Here is a 22,604-nt window from a genome sequence, read left to right on the forward strand (position 1 = left end):
GCACCACGTAGGAGGCACAGTGAGGTTTCCTGCAACTTCTGTGACATGACATAGATTTCTAAGTGTATGCCGGATGCAAGAGGTATTTCCTGCTGTAGCTCACTGGCCAAAAACAAAAAGCTTAAACAAAACTTCTGTAAAGAAACACCACCTCTAGCCCAAGGAGACAGGAACTGGGTGGTTCAAGGGCACAGGAGGGAGAAAGGAAAGAACTATACTGGCCCTGAAAAAAAAATATGCACTGTGGTTTCTTCCAACAATGGATGCTCGATAACAGCAAATGTTTATGAAGAAGAGCTCTGTGTCCTGCTACAGCAGGAGCCTATGTGTGTATCGTTTTCAAAGACACAGGAAATATTGTTGGTGGATGTTCCCTGATGTAAAAATGGGATAGAAAATTGCATGAGAAAGACACAGGGCTGATTTCAAGGTAGTGGGTACCTTGGAGTGTTCAGGCAGAGAAGTGGGGGAGGCAGTGAGGAGCTGGGCCTTTGGCTGTAGCTGGAATTATTTATTTATTAAAAAAAAAAAAAACCCTGAAGTAAATGACCAAATGTTCCTATCTATTGCATACAGGTCAGGGACACAGACAGCCATTATACTTTTTCCTGTTTGAAATAAATATTCCCTACTTAAAAGTTGCCAGGTGTGGTGGGGCATGCCTCTATCACCAGAACTTGGGAGACTGAAGCAGGAGGGTTGCAAGTTTGAGAGCAGTGTAGGTTGTGTAGTGAGACCTTGTATCAAAAGAAAAGATTTTTCAAAAGACAAAAAACAGGCAAAGAGAAATATAAAGAGAGCAGTGGGACCCAGATGGTAGAAGGAGGGTCTTTTGGGCATCTAAGGATAGGAGGCAGCCATAGAAGAACTGAGGGAAGAGCTTTCTAGTACAGAAGGGATAGCAAGTGCAAAGGTCCCGAGGTAGGAATGTGCCTGGTGAGTCAGAGGAATGGGGGGGCTGAGTAACAGGGAGACTGAAGAGGTAGTAAAGTCAGAGAGGTGAGGTGCCCAATCACTCGGTCCTGGAAGTCAAAGTGAGCACTTTGCTTTTTACCTGGAATGAGGTAGTCATGAGGACCCTGGCCTGACTCAGGTGTTCACGGGCTCTCTGGCTGCAGGTGGAAACAGACTGGGGCAGGGATGGGAGCAGTAGACCAGAGTGGAGGCTGGTGGGAAGGTCCCCGCCAGGAGGCTGGAGCGGAGGCAGTGCAGGATGTAAGATTATGGGTAGACTTTGTAGGTGGAGCTGACAAGGTTTTGAGACTGGATGTGGGAGAGAGAGAAGAGAGAGAGAGAGAGAGAGAGAGGTGTCAAGGAAGACCCAGAGGTTTGAGGCCTACCATCCACCAACATAAAGTTAGGGGTGGGGGGGGGTGTTAAGGGCTGGGGAGGAATAGGAATGGAGTTTGGTTTGTTTGGTTTGTTTGTTTTTTTTCCCAAAAGAGGCAGGGACAGCCCCCCTTGGAAGGGTGGCACTCTGGCACATCCGGTCCCAGAAGCTAGGATTCCATTTCTGTGTTCTTAGGCAAGAAGTGCAGGATGCAGACCGTGGTTTGCAGAACCACGTGGGTGTCAGCTATGGCTCAGAGCAAGAGCCCGTTGCACTTTGCAGCCTCCACAAGTCACTTACCATCTTTGATGCCAGGCTGGCTTCCCCAGTCTCTAAGAGCGCTGCTGAGGCCGCCTCTGCGCTACCGAGGTCGGGGGAGGTGGCGTCCTTGCCACAGTTAGTGGGATCCCGGGGTCTGGGGTGCCTGCCCAAGGTCACTGCACACATAAGAGGCGGGGCAGGGCTGGGACGATGAAGTCCCCACAGCCAGAGGCCATGGGAGCTCCTGGGGCCAGAAAGTGGGGTTCAGCAACTGGGAGGGGGGAGGAGGGACAAGGCCTTGGGGCGCCACCCCCGGCTGCCCCCTACCCACTCACACCTCGGCTCGCTTGCACCTGCCTGCAGCCCCAGCCCTCAGATCCCCGCTGCGCTGCGGGGTGGGGGATCCGGGCCTGGGGCGGGAGCGGAGCTGGGGACCCTTTGCTGGGCGCCAGGGAGAGGGAGCCCCCGCCAGGCCCAGGCGCGGTGTTTAGCTTTTACCCAAGTCCTCCCCGCCCGCTTTCCTCCCGCGCCCTCCTCGGAGCCCGGCTCGCTCCGGCCTCGGTCCCCGGCTAGGCCGCCGCGGGTCCCCGCGCTCCTCCCGGCGGGGGGCGGCGCCGTGACGCGCGGGGCGGGGCCGGGGAGCCGAGTCGCTGACGCCGCGGCGGCCGAGGCGGCTCCGGCCTTTTGTGCGGGCGGCGGGTCGGGTCGGGTCGGGTCGGGTCGGGTCGGGTCGGGTGGGGGCGGCGGCCAAGGCAGGCGAGGCCGGTGCCCCGCGGGGTCGCCCAGCTTAGCCCAGCCCCGCGCCCTGCCCTGCCCTACCCTGCCGGCCCTGCCCTGCGGCCGGGCGCGCCCGCCGCGCTGCATCCATGTTCGAGTAAGGACCGGGCCGCCGCCGGGATCGGGAGGGAGGGAGGAAGGCGACGCGGCCGGGGAGGGGGCGGCCCGAGCGGGTCACCGAACCGGTGCACGTGGGGCGGCCGGGGCGCTCCGGGGCTGGGGCGCAGACGGCGGCGGGAGCCCAGCTCCGGTGGTCCCGGCCCTGGGAGGGCCCCCTGGCCTGGATCGGCCCGGTCCCCGAGGCCGGCCGGGGTCCATGGCCCCTGATGGAGGGGAGAACCGGAACCAGCAGCCCCCACCCCCCACCCCCCGCCGCCGCAACCCGGCCCACAGGCCGCGCAGGCCCGAGCAGCCCCTCCCGTCGGCGCCCCCTCCCACCCCCTTGTCTGCCGGGGCTATGGGGATGGGGGCTTCTGGGTGGCCGAGGACCGCATGCCTGAGACGCTGTGTGTGCGTGGAAGTGACCTCCCACTCCTGTGTGCCCCCGCGTGCTGCAAGCGTGGTTCCCACCATAGCCAGGAGGTGTCTGTAGGTCTGTCCGGGGCTCTCCGCCTCTGTGCAGCCTCTGTGCAGCAGCTGTGAGCCTTTTCTGCGGGGGGTGGGGTGGGAGGGTATGTGTGTCATTTGCCGTGAAGTCCCCTCTGTGGCTCTGCGTCTTACCTGTGTGTCTGACTGGGAACGAACGAGGGTCTGGGACCCACCGTGGTCCTGTGCGTACAATGTGCTCATTCCATCTGTGACTCCGTGTGCAAATGCAAATTATGTCTGATTATGACTTGGTGTGTGTTGACGTGTCTCGTGCTCTAGTCCTGTTTGGCTGTGTGTGCATGTAATTTACCATGAAGTCCCATCTGTAGCTCCAAGTGTCACCGAGAATAACCAGTGTATGTCCCATTGTGACTGTAGCATGTGTACAAGTGGCTGGGGCTCTGCGTGTTCCACCATGACCCTCTGTGCTCCTATGTGTGTATAATTTACCTCTGAAATGTTCATTCAGCTCTGTGCGAATGGAAGTGGCCTGTATGTATCCATTGCTGTGTGTCTGGGGCTCTGTGTGTGTGGCTGTGACCCTCTGGCTGTGGCCCTAATTCACCTCTGATTCCATCTTTGTGGGAAAGTCCTTGTGTGTATTCATTTGTGACACTGTTGTATGTGCCTGGGCTTTTCTGTGTGCTGCTGAGACCCGTTATGGCTTTGTGTTTTAAAATCGAGACAGAGGCCCCTTGTGGCTCTCTGTGGGCCTCAGACCCTCTCTCCTGAGACCTTGGGTGTAACCTTGACTCTGGAGGTTGTCTCCCTGTCACGGTGGGTAAAGCATGTCCTGTGCGTCACTTGGTGTCTGGCCACTGTGTTTTCAAGCAGTGTCCACACCTCCCCCACTCCCAGGAGCTGCATTATTGCTAAGTCCTTCGTGGCTGTGTGTCGGAGCTCTGCCCTAGAGTCAGTAACTTCTGTCACTTGTCACTTTAGAACTGGCCTTTACTTTGTCTTCCCTAACAGATGTTGAGCACCATGGGGGCAGAGGGACAGTTCAGATGTGTAGGATGGCTTCATTTACCTTAGAGTTATGTGTGTGACCATTTTTTCACTGTGTGACACTGTATGAATTTTTTTCCTTTGATACTTTATTAAGACTCTCATGGCTGTATGTGTGCATGCATTTATCCAGAACTTTCTGTTCTCCATGTGACCCTCTGTACCTCTGTCTGTGTGTGTAACTTTTTTGAGACTTTGTGTATGACTGTAACATGTTTGTGATGCTACAGTTATGTCTGTAATTATTCTGGGACTCTGTAGCTCTGTGTGTATCTATAGTATATTTGTGACATTGTTGTGATGTATATGTGTATTGAGAGGAGAGAGAGAGACAGAGGAAAGAGAGATTTCTAGAAACTGTAGGCAAGTGCAGTATACCTATGACACTGGCTGTGTGTGACCCTCATTGATGGTCCCTTTTATGCACGCCTGTGTATGTGTTACACCAGAGGCAGCCCTAGGCCGGTTGAGGTTGAGGAAGCCTGAGGTAAGGTGTCTACAGTGGCAACCACCCCATGCTCTTCCGAGTCCCCACCCCATAACGGTCCCCCAGCCACTTCCTGGTCCTCCCTTCACTCTGCCACAGCTGACTGGATTGGACAGCCCCTGAGTTCTGCCTGTTCTTGAGCACTTCCTCTTCTTCCTGCCCAACAGCAAAAGCTGGGGTGTGGGGCCTGCCCTGTCAGTGGGCCTTGAACCTGTCCTCACGTGGCCCTGCCACCAAACCTGCGGCTTGGGAGTATAGAGCAAGTCTGATTCAGGCCAGAGAGGTGAGAAGATGAGGCAGGGGAGGGGTGTGGTCTCCTACCCAGATCCCCTCCCTCTTACAGAAGCCCAGGGTCCACAGGCCCATGTCATAACCCTGAGTCTTCCTCGGTTCCCTGGGCTCTGCTCGCCACCTTGCTCTTCCCCAGACCTGCCAAGGTCAGGCCCTAATCCTGAACTTTACATTCTTATACCTAGAACCATCTTCTCCCACACTTTGCCAAATCTGTTCTTTGTCCTCCTCCCTTGGCTTAAATGAGCCTTATCCAGCGAGGTCTTTGCAGACTCTCTCCCTACAGAAATCATCTCCCTTCACTGGGGCCCACCCTGTGTCTCTGGTCTTCACACTTGAACATGCATCAGAATCTCCTGGGCCCTAGTTTCTGATGCAGGAAGTTGGAAGTGGGTTTTGGAATCTGCATTTCTTTTGTTTGTTTATTCTTGCTGTGCTGGGGATTGAACCCAGGTGCTATGGTGCTGCTGATGCTGCTCTATAGCAATGGCCAGTCCAAGGCCATTGTCCTCATGTCCGTGTTTTCTTTCTGGCGATCTGGGCTAGCATGGCAGGTCCCTGCAGGCAAGGGACACTCTGTGTCCCCTCTGCCAGCTGCAAGAAAGGTCTTGATGTGGGTTTAAAGAATGACTGGAGGCCTCTGGCGCCAGCTAAGGTGCATGTGAGGTGCCTGTCGGGGCCAGTGTAGCATCTTGACAGGGGTGGGCTGGGATGGTGGCAGTGCTGTCACTATATTTCAGTCTGCAGTCCCTGTAGGAGGGAAGACAGTCAAACCAAAGTGCCTTCTCCAAGCAGCCTTAGGAGATGGGGACTATTGATATTCCCATGTGCAGCAGAGGAAACTGACGTCCACCCAGGAAGTGGCAGCTCCCAGACTGGAAGCCCTGGAGAACTGCAAGTCCACATCTGGCTTAGTCACACACCTGCTTGAATCCAAGTTCTGGGAGGGGAGCGAGAGAGAGCCCATCATTCACTCAGCCACTGGGCACCCACTGCATGCCAGCCCCGTGGTAGGCAACTGGAAAGGTCATGTCTGGTGGGGAGAAGAATGGGAATTCTGGGCAAGTACAGAAGGGACATGTGGTAAAAAGAAAGAGAAAGCAGGGCGCTGGGGGTGGGCATTGTGATTTCAATAGGGCCCTGGGGTAGACAAAGGGCCCTCTGGACACTTGGAAGAGCATTTGGGGCAGAAGGAAGAGCCAAGGCAGGAGCTGGAGGAGAAGGAGTATAGGATACTGTCGGCAAAGGGGAACCAGCTTTGGGTTTTACTAGGGAGAGGTGCAGCCAGCGCAGGGCTCAGGCTACAGGTAGGAACAGACTGGGTGCAGAGAAGTGGAGCAGGGAGAGCAAGGCTGAGGTTCTGGGGTGGTGTCAGTGACTCACCTGTGCCCCTCCTGAGCATGGCTGAGGCAAAGCAGGAACCAAGGCAGCCCAAAGGCTTGCCATCGGGATAGTCCACACCTGTCATCAGACGATGACAGCCCAGAGATGTCACAGCTGCCCAGGGGGCTTTGGGGACCTGCAGGCAGGAAGGCATGTGTGAGTCTTGAAGGAATGTCTGGACAGAGGGAAGGGCTATGCCAAAGCTTGGAGGCAGGAGAAACAAGTTTGAAGAGCCCTCCTGGTCTTCAAACCAGGGGATCCCACCTGCACCCCAGAATAGATCAGTAACCCCAAGTTGGAATCCTGCCCCGAAATAAACCACGTGTGCATCTTTTGACAAGTGGTTTGCCACTTTGAAACTCAGTTTCCTCTATAAAACGGAGGTGGTGATGGTACTGACTGCCCAGGGTTGTTTGAAGAATAATAAAATTAATCATGCAAAGAGCTCCTGTCAACAATGAAGGTCCCTTTAAAGTTCCCGACACTCCCCCCACTGCCCTCAGTGTGGTTCGTGTTTGCACAGTTATCTGAGTGTGCTGTTTATTTAGCGTCTGCCTCCCCAGCAGAAGGTTAACTCTCCCAGGGCACTAACCATATGTCCAGCCAGTGCTGGATTACTCGTTCAGTCACCAGTGTTTGTTGAATGTTAATTCTGTGCCCCATACAGGTTTAGGGGCTAAGGACATACTTAGCAAGCAAGATCTCCTGAAGTTCATTCGAGCTAAGTAAAAGAGCAGAGTGTGTGTAGATAGGGAGGGGTGTGACTAGGGAGAGACTGCTGTGGGGGGTGGGGGAGACCCAGCAAGGGGCATCAGAGGCAAATAAGATGGAGCCAGATATGCCAGGGCTGTGGGTGGGCATTCCAGGCAAAGAGCCACAAGTACAGAGGCATTGATGGAAATGAACTTGGAGGAGCTTAAGGAAGAGAAGGAGGCTGGAATGGCTGGGACAACTAGGAAAGGAGAGGGCATGAGGGTAAGGACTTGGCTCTACCTGGAGTAAGGTGCCTCTAGGAAGGGCTCAAAGGAGCTGAGAGGACCCTGATTGGATCCAGGTGATCCCAGGCTCCCTCTGCTGCAGGGGGGGCAGACGCAGGAGCAGGAGATCGGGAAGAGGCTGCTTGACATCCAGTTGGAAGGAAATGGAGCCTGGAGCAAGAGAACGGGTGTAAGGGAACAGTGGAACTTGCCAGCAGATTAGAAATGAAGGCTGAGGGAAGAAATTAAAGAAAGATGCTTAAGGCTTGTGTGGTGGTGCATGCCTGGAATCGCAGCTACTTGGGAAGTGGAGTCTGTGGGATCGGTCCCCAGTACTGCTAGGGGTGGAGGGAGAGAAAAATGCTTAGGTTTTTAAAGCTCAAGCAATTAGAAAGTCACTACTCAATAGGTATTTTTTGTATGAGTGAATTAGTAAATTTTTTTTAAATAGCAAGCATTATTGAAAGCTTGCTCTGTACCAGGCTCTGTTAGAAGTACTTTCCATGTATTGATTCAATTAATTCTGAAAACAGCCACATGAACTTGGGACTGGTGGCTGACACTTGTAATCTTAGCTATTTAGGAGGCTAAGATTGGGAAGATGATGGTTCAAAGCCAGCCCAGGAAACTAGTTTGAGAGACTCCCATCTCCAAAATAACCAAACAAAATAGACTGGAAGTGTGGTTTAAAGAGTAGAGCACCTGCTTTGCAATCAAGAAATCCCTGAGGTCAAAGCCCAGTCCCAACCCCTCAAAAAATCCCAGATGAGGATGTATATTTCTCATGTCTGGATTATAGAGAGGTAGCAGGCACAGAACTTTAGGGAACCTGTTGTGGGTTTGCCATGGAAGGAAGTGGAGTCAGGTGGTTGGGTGGATGGGTGGGAACAGGTGAATGGATGGATGGGCAGATGGGTGGATGGATAAGTGAATGGGTGATGGATAGATGGACGGGTGGGCAGGTGGATGGATGGGGGCATAAATGGGTAAATTGATGGATGGGGGGTTGATGAATTAAGTGGATGGGTGGGTGCATACGTGGGTAGATGGGCATCTATAGGCTGATTGGTGGCGGACCTTCAGAAACAGGCCTGTCCCTGCCCCTAGAGTTCCCCCTAGCACTCCTGTCCCCCTCTCTCTGCCCAGCACCACGCCCCACTCTGGCCGGAGCACTCCAAACAGCTCCCCATCTCTCCGGAAGCGGCTGCAGCTTTTGCCCCCAAGCCGGCCCCCACCTGAGCCAGAACCAAACACCATGGTGGAGAAGGGGTCAGATAGCTCCTCGGAGAAGGGTGGGGTACCTGGGACTCCAAGCACCCAGAGCCTGGGAGGCCGGAACTTCATCCGCAGCAGCAAGGTGGGTGTGAACCCGGGGGGGGGGGGGGGGGGGGGGGCTGGGAGGGCTGGGAGGGCGGGGGACACAGGGCTCATCCTGGCTCTTCTCTTTCTTTTGCAGAAGATGCAGAGCTGGTACAGTGTAAGTATCTGTGCCAGGGGCTCACTGGGGGGTGGGAGGGAGGGGCCATCTGCTGGACAGGAGCCCCAGGCTGCTGTACGCAGTCAGGGAGTAGGTGCTGGTCACCAAACCAGGGTCACATCTGGTGCAACTGTTTATGTGCTGTGGAACCTTGGGGGAATCACTTAACCTCTCTGGGTCTTTCTTTCTAAGATGCAGCCCTACTTTACAAGGCTGAAGGGAACTTTCAATAAGGGTTGATAATGCTAGCAGGGACTGGCAAATGACAGGTGTCATTATGGTGGCTGTTGTGTTTGGGATGTCAGCAGCCAGAAGCAGGCTAGATACTGAAACTTAGAGAGCCTTGGGCTGGGAAGCCTGAGGGGATCTGGAAGTTTTGTAGGGCCGGATTGGTGCTGAGAAGCCCCAGCCAGGTTGTCACATCCCTTAGATGCTGAGCCCCACATACAAACAGCGCAATGAGGACTTCCGGAAACTATTCAGCAAACTTCCTGAAGCTGAGCGCCTCATCGTGGGTGAGTCCCCATGTCCCAGACCCAGCCCCGGCCCTGATCTGCATCTGCTGTCTTCACTGGCCCTAGGACAGCCAGGGTTGCAGGTGACTCAGATGTCTGCCTGTCTCTCCCTCCTCTCTCCTCTCAGATTACTCCTGTGCCCTGCAGCGAGAGATTCTCCTGCAGGGCCGCCTCTATCTCTCCGAGAACTGGCTCTGCTTCTACAGCAACATCTTCCGCTGGGAGACCACAGTGAGCCTTGCAGGATCAGGAGGGCCCCTGGGGTGAGCAGGGCCTCGGCTCCTTCTGACCCTGGCTGCCTTCCTCAGATTTCCATCCAGTTGAAGGAAGTAACATGTCTGAAGAAGGAAAAGACAGCCAAACTGATCCCCAATGCCATCCAGATCTGTACGGAGAGCGAGAAGGTGAACCACTGTGGAGGGCGCAATGGTGGGGCCACTGTGGTTGTCAATGTCAGGGGGCTCCCCTCCCCCCGCAAGGCCCATCAGAGCACACCCATGATCTACTATACCCTGAATTTCTCCCCCATCTGTGCCATGTTCCTCACGCTCCTATCATCTCTAACCTGGATCTCTGTCCCACTTCCTGTCCCATCCTCTGAGTGTGATCCCTCCTGCAGATGCTCAGAGATAGTGGTGATTGTCAGGTTCTCCCTCCCCCCACATGTCCAGAACTCAGATGTTCTTGCCACTCACATGTCCCCCTCATGCACCATTCTGTTATCTTCATTTTTTTTTTTCCTGCAGTGCTGTACCACTGAGCTACTTGGTCTTTTGAGGCAGTGTCTCACTATTGAGCTCGAGCTGTCTTCCAACTCGAGATCCTCCTGCCTCAGCCTCCTGAGTGCTGGAAGTACAGTCGTGTGCCACCACACCAGGCAGTTGTCCTCTTGATTATTGCTGCATGTCTGGTTGATGGAAAGATGGCTGTGTCACATCAGTGGTCCAGCGGGAAGCAGGAAGGACAGGGGAAGATGTCACAGTAGACTTCCCTTAGTGTCCTGTCAGCCAGAAGCTGGACCAGTTGCTCACCCTTGGCAGCAAAGGGGGTTGGGAGAGTGCCCTGGGTTGCAGCCTTAACCACACTAAGCCTGTCTGGAGAAGGTTCCTCTCCCACACTGGCCTGCAAGCTCTGAGGACCCGCCAGGGTCTCCTGCTCTTGGTGCTGACCCCTTGTCTGGCACAGGGCTGGGCACAGAATAAATGTTTTGTGGAGTGAGTGCAGGAATAGACAAACGGAAATAGGGACAGTGTGAGTGAGGACAGTGTCGCCTTTCTCTGTCCTGTCTCCTGCACCCGCTCACACTCCTCTCTTCACAGCATTTCTTTACCTCCTTTGGAGCCCGGGACCGCTGCTTCCTTCTCATCTTCCGCCTCTGGCAGAATGCGCTGCTTGAAAAGGTGGGTGTGGATAAGACTGGTCAGGGTGTGCCAGAGGAACCATGGAGCCAGGGGTGCCAGATCTCAGGAAGCAGAAGGAACCCCAGGTTCTTGTCCGCGAGCACCTGTGGCTTCTCTACAGGCCCCACCAGGGGCAGCCAAGGGCTCCAGTGTACATGAGGCATAGTGTACATGAGGGAGTGGTAGGTGGGTACTCATTGCACAAATCTACCAGTGCCGGCTACCACCCCTTGCACACCCAGATCCTGTTCCTTCAGCCCCATCACTGAGCTTCTGTGTGACCCAGGGCAAGTTATGGAACCCCACCTGTGAAGTGGGGACTGTCCACCCAGAGCTGGGCCAAGACTGGGCTCAGTAATGCCAGTTTGTCTAAGACTGGTTAGTGCAATTGTTAGCTCCAAGGCTTTATGCGGCCCCCTGGGATCACATCTCAATGCTGCACATCCTAGCTTGATGGAATTACTACTGCATCTCGCCACTGTGGGCAGCTGAAATCCCAGCCTCCTGAGGACTCCGGAAGGAAGAGTTAGGGGCAGCATCGGGGTTGTAAGCATGGGCTCTGGAGTCTGGCCGGGTTTGAATACCAGACTTGCCCCTGGTCACTTGTGTGACCTTGAGCACTGCTTCCTGGGTCTTCATGTGCTCTGTAAAAATGACAAGCTTAACTGGCCAGAGCATTGTGAGGACTTGAGGGGTCCAAGGTGTAAAGTCCAGGTCACAGGGCCTGAAGGGGTGGGGGGTGGGGGGGGTTAGCTGGGGAGGTCATGCTGCCCCCTTATGGAAGCCAGGGGAACTGCTGGGACTGAAGACTGATGCTTAGGTGAGGTGAGGTAAGGCCAACTGCACATCCTGTCCTGCCTGCCCAGACGCTGAGTCCCCGGGAGCTGTGGCACCTGGTCCATCAGTGTTATGGCTCGGAACTGGGCCTCACCAGTGAGGACGAGGACTATGTCTGCCCCCTGCAGCTGAATGGTCTGGGGTGAGTGGGGATGGAGGATGGTTGCGGGGATTGCTGTGGACAGATTTCCTATAGTGCCAGGGAGCCCCAGGAGGGCCTTGAGCAGGTCTCACTTCCTCCCTCTCCTTGCAGCAGCCCCAAGGAGGTAGGAGACGTGATTGCCCTCAGTGACATCACCCCCTCAGGGGCAGCCGACCACAGCCAGGAGCCAAGCCCCGTGGGATCACGCCGCGGCCGAGTCACCCCCAACCTTTCCCGAGCCAGCAGTGACGCAGACCATGGAGTGAGCAAGAGAGTGCTGGTGGGGAGAGACAGGAAGGCTGGGGCAGAGTCGGGGAGAGGGTCCAAGTGACAGAGTGGGGAGCACGGGAGGTGGTTAGAGGGAGGGGTGGACAGAAGGGTGAAGGAGCAGACAGTGGAGAGGGGAAGAGGGGCAAGGAGAATAGAGACAGGTGGAAAAAGAGGTAAGGGGGGAGCAGGCAGATGGCTGGAATGGGTGAGAGACAGAAGGGATGAGAGATTGGTGGACTGGAAGGCAGGAAAGTTGTGGTCCAAGCGTCTGGGTTATGTCTGGGCCTCTCCCAACTTAGTCATGAACTCCAGGTACACACGCCACCACCCCAGGGCTGGTTTCCCTGCCCATGACCTGGACAGCCTTTGAGAGGCTAGTGTGGGCCCACAGGGAACCCTCAGGCTGGGGATGAAGGGTAGGGAGCAGCCTGGATGAAGAACTTTCTCTGCAGGCAGAAGAAGACAAGGAGGAACAGACGGACAGCCAGCCAGATGCCTCCTCCAGCCAGACAGTGACCCCAGTGGCAGAACCCCTGAGTGCAGAGCCCACCCCTCCTGATGGGCCCACTGCTCTGGGCCCCTTGGACCTACTGCCCAGAGAGGAGTTGTTGACAGACACAAGTAACTCCTCTTCATCCACAGGGGAGGAAGGTGAGACAGGTGGACCCCAGTTCTTTCATTTCTGTTACAGAGGACAAACCTCACTTAGGCGGGTTAAGAAAGGGGACACATTGGCTCATGGGACTAAAACTGCAGGGGTAGTGGGAGGGATGGCATTGAGACAGCATTGTCAGAAGTCCGTCTTTCCCGAATTCTGCTCTGAAAAGATGAAGAAGAGCACAGACAGATCACCAGGGTCCAAATCCTGGCTGTACTGCACCCTCCGTATGTTATATGGGTACATGATTAACCTGAGCCTCAGTTTCCTCGTCTGAAAAATGGGGATAGTATTTAATAATACTCACTTCTTAGGGCTGTTGCTATGAAAATTAGATGAGTCAGTACACATAAGCTCTCGGATGGTTATTATATTCATTTTCTCTGTGCCAACTAATTTTCAGGAAGCCTTTGTTCTCCTGGATGCAGACAGAGCCCCAGCTCCCAGCCCTAACAGAGACAGCATGCTTTTGTCAGTGGCTATAGAAAACCTCAGGGTGCCTCTGATTGGTCCAACTTGGCTAGGGAGCCAATCTGATTGGCCTGGCAGAATCATGCCCACCCCTAGAATCACATGATTCTAGTTGGCTAGAAGTGTGTGCTCCACCTGGAACCATCAGGGTGGCTCTGATTGGCTGGCCTGGGGCATGTGCCCACCTTTAAACCAATCTTGTACCAGAGGGTCTGAGTGATGCTCCTGGTCCCAGCTCTCTGTCAGGGAAGATGGGCTGTGCATCTACCCACCAGCCTGGGGGTGGGGAGGGGTGGTCACCCTCACTAAATAGGACCCACCTAGTGAGCTCCCTCTATGTGTCCCAGGTGACCTAGCCGCTCTGCTTCCTGACCTCTCTGGCCGGCTCGTCATCAACTCCGTCTTTCATGTGGGTGCTGAGCGGCTGCAGCAGATGCTCTTCTCTGACTCGCCCTTCCTGCAGGGCTTCCTACAGCAGTGCAAGTTCACAGGTCAGGGGTCAGCCAAAAGAGACTGGAGGTTCCCCAGGGGCAGGGGAGGGGTGCAAAAGGGTCAACCTGCGGTTAAAACAGGGTCTGCGGGAGCAGAGGTGATTCAGCCTGTTGCTAGCCGAGGGGTCTTGGGTCTCTGCCTTAGTTTCTTCTGTATTATGGGGGTGTGCTCCTCGTTAGAACTGGGTGAGGTAACACTAGGAAAGTGTCTGGAGCAGTAGCAGATAGTAATGTTTGGTAAACACAAGTTAATGGTCACACTTGTAGGGTCAGGTAGCCCCTGAGAGACCAGGGTAGAGAACTGAAGTCCTCAGTGCCCAGAATCTAGTGAAAACAGCAGGAAGTGCATCCTTCCATCAATAAGTACTACATATTGCCCAGCACCAGTGGCTCACACCTGTAATCCTAGCTACTCAGGAGGCAGAGATCAGGCAGATCAGAGTTCCATGAGACCCTATCTCAAAAAAACCCCTCAGACACAATGGAGTGGCTCAAGGTGAAGGCCCTGAATTCAAACACCAGTACTGCAAAAAAAAAAAAAAAAAGTACCATGTATTACAGATGTCCTTGAGTAAGGGGCAGGGGCTGTGGGAGTCAGAGAGGCTGAGGAAAGTAGGCAAGGGAGGGAGTGAGGGGAGAAGAAGGTAGGAGGTGGGGTGGTCCCTGCAAAGATCCTGGGGCTGGAGACAGACTGCTGGGAGAATCCCTTGAGGCTGGCCATCCTGGCAGGTATGGAGAGGAAAGCATCAGGGGAGGCTGAGGACTGACCAACCATGGGCGGATAGCTGGGCAGGCTAGAGAGTCAGGTCAGTCAGGTGGCAGTTCTTTTTTCTTTTTCTTTTTTTTTTTTCTATGTTGGTAGAACTGAACCTCCCTGCAAAGGAATATACAGGTGCCACAAAACTGTGCTTATGTCCTGCAGGGACTGGAAATCAGGCAGAGGGCTCAGGCTCTGTGCTGGGGCACTAGGGAGCAATGGAATGTGCTAGGCAGATCAGGGGCAGGTTTAGCTTTAACAAAATGTCCCTGGGTCATATATGGAGTCACGCCAGTGCTTGGGGGAGGCTGGGGAGGGACCCTGGGCAGGTGAGGATGGATGAACTAGAAATGACACTCAGAAGATCAGAACACAGTGGGGCCAACATGCTGGGGGAGGCAAAGCCCAGTGGGAGACTGGAGGACCCTGGGTTGTCCCTGAAGTGGGGACTCAACGGGGCAGATTTGGGGAGATGCTGGCGCCATTGTAGGGCCTGGTAAGTGTGAAGGGGCCAGAGGACTTCCAGGGATGCTCTGGGGAGAAGCTAGGTCTGGTTCCCCGAGGGAAACTGAGGCTGCAGGAGTGGATGAGGTGGCCCCAGCAGGGGTCAGAAATGTTGGGGTAAGCAAGGTATCAGCTAGAACTCTCACTGACATCTGAAGTTTTAGGCTCCTGAAAGGAAGGTGGGGGTAGACAACAGTGTGGGGGAGGTGGGTGGGAAATGTAGAGGGAAGGGCCAGGGACAAGTCCCCAGAGAACTGAAGCTGAGTCTCTTAAGCCTTTTCTCATTCTGCTCCTCTCACCCTCAGATGTGACCTTGAGTCCCTGGAGCGGGGACAGCAAGTGCCACCAGCGCAGAGTGCTAACATACACCATCCCCATCAGCAACCCACTGGGTCCCAAGAGTGCCTCTGTGGTGGAAACACAGGTAGGCCAGGTGGGGTGGCCAGGCAGGTAGGATAGCCTGGTGGCCCAGTGGGGTGGGCCCTCACCTCTGTCCTGTCCTGTCCCTGCAGACACTGTTTCGGCGTGGTCCACAGGCAGGAGGGTGTGTGGTGGATTCAGAAGTGCTGACACAGGGCATCCCATACCAGGATTATTTCTACACAGCCCATCGCTACTGCATCCTGGGGCTAGCCCGGAACAAGGCCCGGCTGCGGTGAGCATCTGCCAGGCTCAGCCACCTGGCCCCCTCTCTCCCCACCCCAAGTCAGCAGCTAGGGCCGGTTCCCACCCTGACGAAGCACAGGATCCCTGAGGCCCTGAACTCTGAATGACAGAAGGTGGCACTGGGTCCGCTCTCTCCCATCTGCAGAGGGCTTCTGAGCTGTCAAGAGAATAGGTGTGCAAGTGAGAGGTTCGTTTATTCAGCTGTTTATGGAGCATCTTCAGAACCTGTTTCAGACCCTGGGGACAAAACTTCCTCTCTGGGACCTCATCACTCTATGGCAGAATTGACCAATAAAAAAAAATGATTATGCAAGTTCCCAGAACGGTCATTGATGATAAGGGCTTTGGCGTAAAGCTGAGCAGGCTAAGGAGTGTGAGGGGTGGTGGACCCTCAGGCTTAACTCTGAGTGTGCGAGTCAGGGGAGGGTCTTCTGAGAAAGGAATGTTTCAAAAGAACTGGAAGGAGGTGAGAACTATTCATTTGGGGTGGCAGTGCAAAGGCCCTGAGGCAGGAGCATCAGGATAGCTGGAGTGGAAGAGGAAAGTGGACTAGAACACATATGGCTTCATGGTCATGATGAGAACTTAGCTTTCAGCAGCAGTGAGGTGCAGCAAGGCAGGCTCTGAGCAGGTGTGCACAGGCTCCTTCTGTCTGCAGGTGGGAAGAGATAATGGGGGCTGGGATGGGAGTGGGTGATGTTCAGATGGGAAGAGGTGGAGGCTGAGCCAGCCTGAAGGACAAGAGTTCAATTCTGGATAGATTTTGCAGGCGGAGCTGACAGAGTCTGCTAAGACTGGATTCACATGTGAAGAAAGAAGAGGGACCAAGGCCAGGACTCAGGCTGGCCTGAGTAACTGGAAGGAGCCAGTGACCATGATGGGGAAGGCAGGGAGGAGACTTGGGGAATATCCCGTGCTCAGCCTGGGACATATTAAGCTGAACTGTCACTTAGACCCCCGGGTGGGGTTCGAGGGCAGCAGTCCGATGGGGAGGAGGCTCAGGGCTGAGAACTGGGCTTAGGCAGGGCATGTGAGTGGACCATGCTCAGGTGAGGTGGCCAGGAAGGCGACTTGCCCAGGGAGAGGGCCAGGCCAGGTCAGCCACATGCAAGGCGTGGTGCGGGGTGAGGAGCAGGATGTAGAGAAGCCATAGGGGTGGCAGCACAGTTTTGTCTGTGCGTGACAAAGGGTCCTCTCTGAATAAGGGAAGGGAAGAAACCACCTGGAGCTGCAGGACAGCCGGAGCCCACAGGTTCCCCCGGTACCCTGACCCTCCCCTTCATCTCCCTCCCACAGAGTGTCGTCAGAGATCCGCTACCGGAAGCAGCCGTGGAGCCTGGTGAAGTCCCTCATTGAGAAGAACTCGTGGAGTGGCATTGAGGATTATTTCCACCACCTGGGTAGAGGCAGAAGGCCAGTCCCAGAGGGTGGGGTCCCAGCCTGGCTGGGTCCAGACATCCAGAGCCCCTCTTCTTCCCCCAGAGCGAGAGCTCGCCAAGGCCGAGAAGCTGTCCCTAGAGGAAGGCGGGAAGGACGCCCGGGGATTGCTGTCAGGCCTGCGTAGGAGGAAGCGACCCCTGAGCTGGAGGGGGCATGGAGACGGGCCCCAGCTTCCGGACCCTGACCCCTGTGCCCGGGTGGGCATGCACACCTCAGGTGTGTCCCATCAGGGCAGGAGGAGGAGCTGGGGGGCCTGGGGTGGGGGCCTAGGGTAGGACTGCTGACCCTGAATTGCTTCCCCGCAGGCTCCCTCAGCTCCCGCTTCTCGGAACCATCCATGGACCAGGGCCCTGGGGCAGGCATCCCCAGTGCCCTGGTTTTCATCAGCATTGTGTGAGTAGGAGACAGGCCTGGATCTGCAGCCTGGCTGTGTGACCTTGGGCAAACGCTTGGCCTCTCTGGGCCTCTGCCTATGTGGGATCATGGACTAACATCACTACAAGACGATTGGAAAGCGTCCAGCAGAGCTCCTTGCATAGCACAGTTGCTCAGTTTGTTGTGCAGAAGCCTCTCCTGCTGGAAGGGCAGGGGCCAGGGGCTGTGGGGGGGGTCAGAGGGGCCTGCCCTTGCCCAGGGAAACTGAGGGTTTCTGGAGGAGCAGGCATCCACAGCTTGCAGAATAAGCCAGGTGAATGGGGAGAGGGATGCAAAAGAAGTCAGGTCATTTATATATTATACTCATATTGTCTGTGCCCAGCCCTAAGCTGGGTGACTTTGGGGATCAGCAGTGACCTCTTTAAGAGACAGACCTGACACCAGGCCAGAGGGATCAGGCCAAACTTAGGAGACTCCACAGAAGGGCAGCAGGGTGGCTTTCTGTGAGAGCAGAGGACACCTGAGCTGAGACTTAGGGAGAGCTTAGGGAGACCAACATGACAAAGGCCTGCAGGTGAGGGGGAAGGGTGGGGCACTCTGAGCCACACACTCAGCCTCTCTGGGCCTCAATTTCCCAAGTCCAGCAGCGCAGGAGAGGCCGTGTGGCAGGCTGGGATCAGCTGCCTAGGGTGGAAGAGGGCTGGGTCAAGCTTGGTTGGGCAGCTCTCATTTCTCTGTCTCCCCCTTGCTGCCTACAGGATCTGTGTGAGGTAGGGTCCTTCATCCTCCTCCTCCCTTCCCCTCCCTCTAGAGCCTCCTATCCCTACTCCTTGCCCCCCACCCTCCCAGGGAGGTGGCCTGTTGTGGCCATCAAGGCTGTGGGTGTGAGACAGGCCTGGGTGGAAACCCTAACTCTTCTCTTCATGGACTGTGTGATCCTAGACATGTCACTCACCCTCTCTGAGCCTGTTTCCTTCTCTGAAAAGGGTGGGTAAATCATGGAGCCCCCTCAAGGTGTGGTTATGCCGGGGGTCCAGAGCTTAATGCCTGCCTGACCTGCGGGAACATCAGGACCTTTGAATTCCTGACCTCTGACCCCTGTCCCCAGCCTCATCGTCCTCATCGCCCTCAATGCCCTCCTCTTTTATCGTCTCTGGTCCCTGGAGAGGACAGCCCACACCTTTGAGTCCTGGCACAGCCTGGCTCTGGCCAAGGGGTGAGTGGGTAGTGTGAAGTAGGTGGCGAGCTGGGGCAAATTGGAGAGGCTCAGGCTCAGGCTCACTCAGGTCCTGTGTCCACAGCAAGTTCCCCCAGACGGCCACGGAGTGGGCTGAGATCTTGGCCCTGCAGAAGCAGTTCCACAGCGTCGAGGTACACAAGTGGAGGCAGATCCTGCGGGCTTCTGTGGAGCTCCTGGACGAGGTACGGGACCAAGGTGGGGCTGTGCGACCCTGTGTTTAGATGCTTCCTCACTCTGGGCCTCAGTTTCCTCCACTGTAAAATGGGGCAGCCATTCCTAGCCCCCGTGTTGGATGAATTTTCAGCTCAAGGAGCGACTCATACAAGTCCAGCTTGTTGAGAAAAGTAGTTTATTAGTGATTTCTTACGGAGCTGTGGATAACTGCTGACAGCTGCAACACCCTGCCTACAGAGTTCCTATTTTATGTGGCTCCCAGTCTACGGCAGAACCGATGCAAACCTGGGCCTAGGGCACTACCTGATGTTAAGGCAGCAGAAGTAACTACAGGCTCGACATAAGACACAGACAAAACCAGACCCTAGGAAAGTTGTGTGTTTATGTCCACTCTGTCCTCGCTCTTATCAGGGATTCTGCTGGACTCAGCAAATACTGTCCGACCGTGAGAAAGGAGGCTTTGTTTTGCTGTAGTCTGGCACGTAGAATAGCTAAATGGAAACTTGCTACAAGATGGAGTTACTCTGTGTGTGATTCACTACCTCACAGGGTTACTGAGGAAGTCAGTGGAATGGAAGAAAGGATTTATTGGTTCACAACCTGAATGCTTACTTCAGGCATAGCTGGATCCAGCCACTGTATAGTAGTAACAATCTGTTGATGCTGCGGGTGCTCAGGATTGGCTTTGTTTAAGAGCATCCAGAGGAAAGGGCTCACTCTCGTTGGCTGCTGGGGTCACATGCCCACCCCTCCCAACCAATGAAAGGAGCCAAGGCTAGCCTAGGCTTGGTCCCTGTTCCCTTTTCCTTGCTTTGAGCTAAGGTAGGGGAGAGGTTCTGTGAAGGATACTAGGGTCTCATCTCCAAAAGGGGGTTAACCTAATCACCCGTCTGGTTCAGGGCAGCATCTGTCAGATGACCAGGTTCAAATTTTGGTATGTGGCCTTGTGCAAATGACTGCCATTTGGGCCTCGGCTGCGTCCTCTACATTCAATTCTGAGAATTAAATGTGTGACATTTACAGTAGCCTCAAGTACACAGTAAACTCATAAAGTGTGCTTGCTGTTATTCACGTGGGTCTCTTACATACCAGGCATACACTAGGCACTTAACAGGCCCCAGTGGACTCAAGTCAGCAGCTGTCGTGAGTCAGGGTAAATGTAGGACACTGGGGTAGGTGCCCCCATAAGGAGGGGAGAGTGTGGCACTGGCTGGGTGCCCAGGGTGATCAGAGCCTAGCTGCAGGCAGCGGTGGACATTCTGTCTGGTGAGGCGGGAGCGCGCTCATGGGTAGATGCTCCAACAGGAAAGGAGGGACGGGACCCGAGGCCCCATCGCTATGGGGAGACAGAACAGGCTCCCCATCCTGAGTCCAATTTTAATTACTTTTCTCAACCTCACATTGTAGAGATAGAGTCGACCTCACAGTCGAGAACAGCGGTGCGAGCTGAGCACGTCCTGGAGCCAGGCTAAGTGCTCCCTCCGCCTGATGGCCTGCTTAATCCTCCTAGTGAACCTTGTGATTCCCGAGGCATCCTGTGCCCAAGGTCACACAGGGGTAATGCTAAGAGCCGATGTGCACTGAGCAGTTAGTGCCAGGCCCAAGCGTCCACTGCATGACCCTATGAAGCCGGGATGTTACTGACCACATTCAGTGAGGCGAGTGAGGCCCAGGGCAGCGAAGGGATTTCCACAAGGTTACTCAGCCATACCAGAGCCAAGATTTGAACCCAGACCATCTGGGTCCTCTGCTGCCTTTGAGAAGTTTAGGGGCTCTGCTGCACAGGATGGTACAGGTGACCTCACCCCCATCTCCTCCCGCAGATGAAGTTCTCTCTGGAGAAACTACATCAAGGCATCACAGTCTCTGATCCCCCCTTCGATGGCCAGCCACACTCTGACGAGAGCTTCTCCTGAGATCCCCTGGCCACTCAGCCATTCCCCAAAGTGGACAGAAGGACACACAGAACTCCGGCGGCCACTGCTGGCACGGTGTGAGCGCCGGGAACCTCCCGCCCACCCTTCCCAGTGGCCTGACCAGGGGCCACACAGATGTGGGGACCACAGAAGCGAGATGCACTTTAGAACAGCGTGTGCGAGTCCAGCTGCCATCGCCTGTCCAGCCCGGGGGCTGGCCTGGGCTTTAGCAGCCTTCCACTAACTTATTTTGCTTGGCTGGGGTTTGGAGGGGGCACCTTCTGGGGTGCATGAATCCCTCAGCTCTGGTTTAATGTATTATATTTATTTGGGGCCGACAGAGCCCCAATAAAGGGTTGGAAATGGTTGTGGCTTTGCCTGTGGGGCCCCGGAAGTGGGTGGGGGCTTCCTGTCACACTCAGATCCCACAGTGGCGGGGAGGGGCAACTGTCCATTTTCTGGGCTTGTAGGCACTGAAGCCATCTGGACCCTTCCTCCCATCCCCTTCCCTTCCCTATCCTCCCCCTCCCACCACCCTGCCCCCCCGCCCTGCCCCCAGGGCATTGTCAAAGACCAGAGCAGGGGCTCCCAGGACAGACTGGTGCCTGGTGGCCTGGATTTAAGTCCTGCCTCCTAGCAGCCACGGAACCTGGAGCAAGTTAACAACTCTGAGCCTCAGTTTCCTCTTCTGGACAATGGGCATAATATCAGCACCTGTCTGTCAGGGTGGTTACAAGTGAGTGGCTTTCAAACATAGCAGCATCAGAATCTCCTAGAAAGTTTGCTGTGAATCAATGCTGGGCCTCAGTCTTGGAGTTTCTTAGAGGTCAGACCTCTAATGAGCGCCACAACTTTGGGAACGGCAGTTATGAGAAGTCAAGGCGTGAATAAGCGTGGCTCCTTCTTAACAGAGCCTGGCACAGAGTAAGTATTCAATAAATGTTACACTTACTGCAGAAAAAAAAACAACGTAGGGAGTGCCAAGTATGCACCAAACTGTGCTGAGATAGATGTTCATTTCATTCTCCCAAAGACTCCATGGGACGGAGACAAATTTCTACACCAGAGGAGGGCTCCATACTTACAAACAAGATGTGCAACAACCTTCGCAAGACCCCCAACGGCCCAGCCAGGTGGAGGATATTTGGACCCCTGCTGTACAGAGACCATGTTCCTGTGCAGATAGACCCTAGATCTGTCTCCCTCAAACCCTGTGCTGGGTCAGAGTGACGGAGACCTGTCACGTTCCAGGCTGCAAGAACCATCCTCACTGATGGCTTGGGCAGGGGACTGGAGGAGGCATTGTAAAGAAGCAAGGTGGATCACAAGTAGCTTCTACGCTCAAGCTGTGTGACCATAGCCAGTTACCCATTCTGTACCTCAGTACATTCTGCACCCTATAAATTGGGTGTAGTGATAATAGCCACCTTGTGGCAAGAATTCAGTAAGTTAATACTAGCACAGTGCTCAGGCCTGCACCATATAGGTGCCCAGCGGACATCAGCTTGTAGGGCTGTTGGGAGGTGACCACTGTCCCTGTCCAGTGCTGAGGCTGTCCTCACTGTGCCTCCACCCACCATCCCCCACCAGAGGAAGGGCCAGGATCAGCAAGAAGGTTATTTTCTGCCAGGGAATTTCACAGCTCAGGAGGTGCTGGCGCAAAAGACCAGACCACAAAGGTGTCCAGTGTCCCTGGCTCCCTGCCACTCTGCCCTGGATCTACCCCCACACTCTGGATCCTCTTGCCCTACCAGGGGGATTCTGGAACTTTACCCCAACCGGAACTGGGAGCTGGCACCTGGCCAGTCAAGAGTCTCACTCCCACCCTGGTCTTGACATCCCAGAGTCCATATCCTCATTCCTTCCTACAAGGGGGCAAAACCACCAGACATTGCTGGGTCAGGATTCCAGATGCACTCCAGGCCAGCTGCATGACCCTGGGCAAAGGCGTGACCCTTCCCAGCCTCAGTTTCCTCATTTATAAAATGAAGATAACAGAACTTGGCTGTGAAAATTTGGGGAGGTAGAAGTGGGTTTGGGAATAAGGACCTAATGAGTATTTCTATCTACTTTTTCATTTGAGAAATATTTATGAAGCATCTGCAACGTGCCACGCAGAGTTCGGCATACTGGCCACAGTGGTGCACAGGACAGTGTTCTCACCCTGGG

General features: G+C 55.0%; 1 protein-coding gene and 1 long non-coding RNA gene across 11 annotated transcripts in view; one reads left to right on the forward strand and one right to left on the reverse strand.

Annotated features, from left to right (window-relative positions):
• LOC141418192 (uncharacterized) overlaps positions 1-3,392 on the reverse strand; it is a 22,881-nt gene extending 19,489 nt beyond the window's left edge. The window contains exons 1-2 of one of the 2 annotated variants that reach the window (XR_012442884.1): positions 3,089-3,392; positions 1,631-1,767 (exon numbers count right to left, since the gene is read on the reverse strand). This is a non-coding gene — a long non-coding RNA (uncharacterized lncRNA). Of the gene's footprint in view, positions 1-1,054; positions 1,357-1,630; positions 1,768-3,088 lie in introns of those variants that run through there. The other variant, XR_012442885.1, reaches the window with a different exon arrangement.
• The window catches only part of Gramd1a (GRAM domain containing 1A), a 21,762-nt gene extending 947 nt beyond the window's left edge, over positions 1-20,815 (forward strand). Inside the window, exons 1-21 of one of the 9 annotated variants that reach the window (XM_020176573.2) lie at positions 2,310-2,465; positions 4,619-4,734; positions 5,576-5,752; positions 8,249-8,459; positions 8,559-8,579; positions 9,010-9,094; positions 9,222-9,325; positions 9,403-9,498; positions 10,414-10,494; positions 11,361-11,473; positions 11,585-11,735; positions 12,196-12,394; positions 13,220-13,363; positions 14,930-15,048; positions 15,137-15,279; positions 16,587-16,690; positions 16,773-16,946; positions 17,036-17,123; positions 18,214-18,321; positions 18,407-18,527; positions 20,343-20,813. In XM_020176573.2, coding sequence (XP_020032162.1) covers positions 5,739-5,752; positions 8,249-8,459; positions 8,559-8,579; positions 9,010-9,094; positions 9,222-9,325; positions 9,403-9,498; positions 10,414-10,494; positions 11,361-11,473; positions 11,585-11,735; positions 12,196-12,394; positions 13,220-13,363; positions 14,930-15,048; positions 15,137-15,279; positions 16,587-16,690; positions 16,773-16,946; positions 17,036-17,123; positions 18,214-18,321; positions 18,407-18,527; positions 20,343-20,435 — 2,169 coding nt within the window. In that variant the 5' untranslated portion in view covers positions 2,310-2,465; positions 4,619-4,734; positions 5,576-5,738 and the 3' untranslated portion in view covers positions 20,436-20,813. The other 8 variants (XM_020176574.2, XM_074058628.1, XM_074058627.1 and 5 more) reach the window with 8 other exon arrangements.
• Positions 20,816-22,604: the final 1,789 nt, after the last annotated feature.

This window comes from Castor canadensis, chromosome 16 (assembly GCF_047511655.1).
Source record: "Castor canadensis chromosome 16, mCasCan1.hap1v2, whole genome shotgun sequence".
Classification (NCBI taxonomy): Eukaryota; Metazoa; Chordata; class Mammalia; order Rodentia; family Castoridae; genus Castor; species Castor canadensis.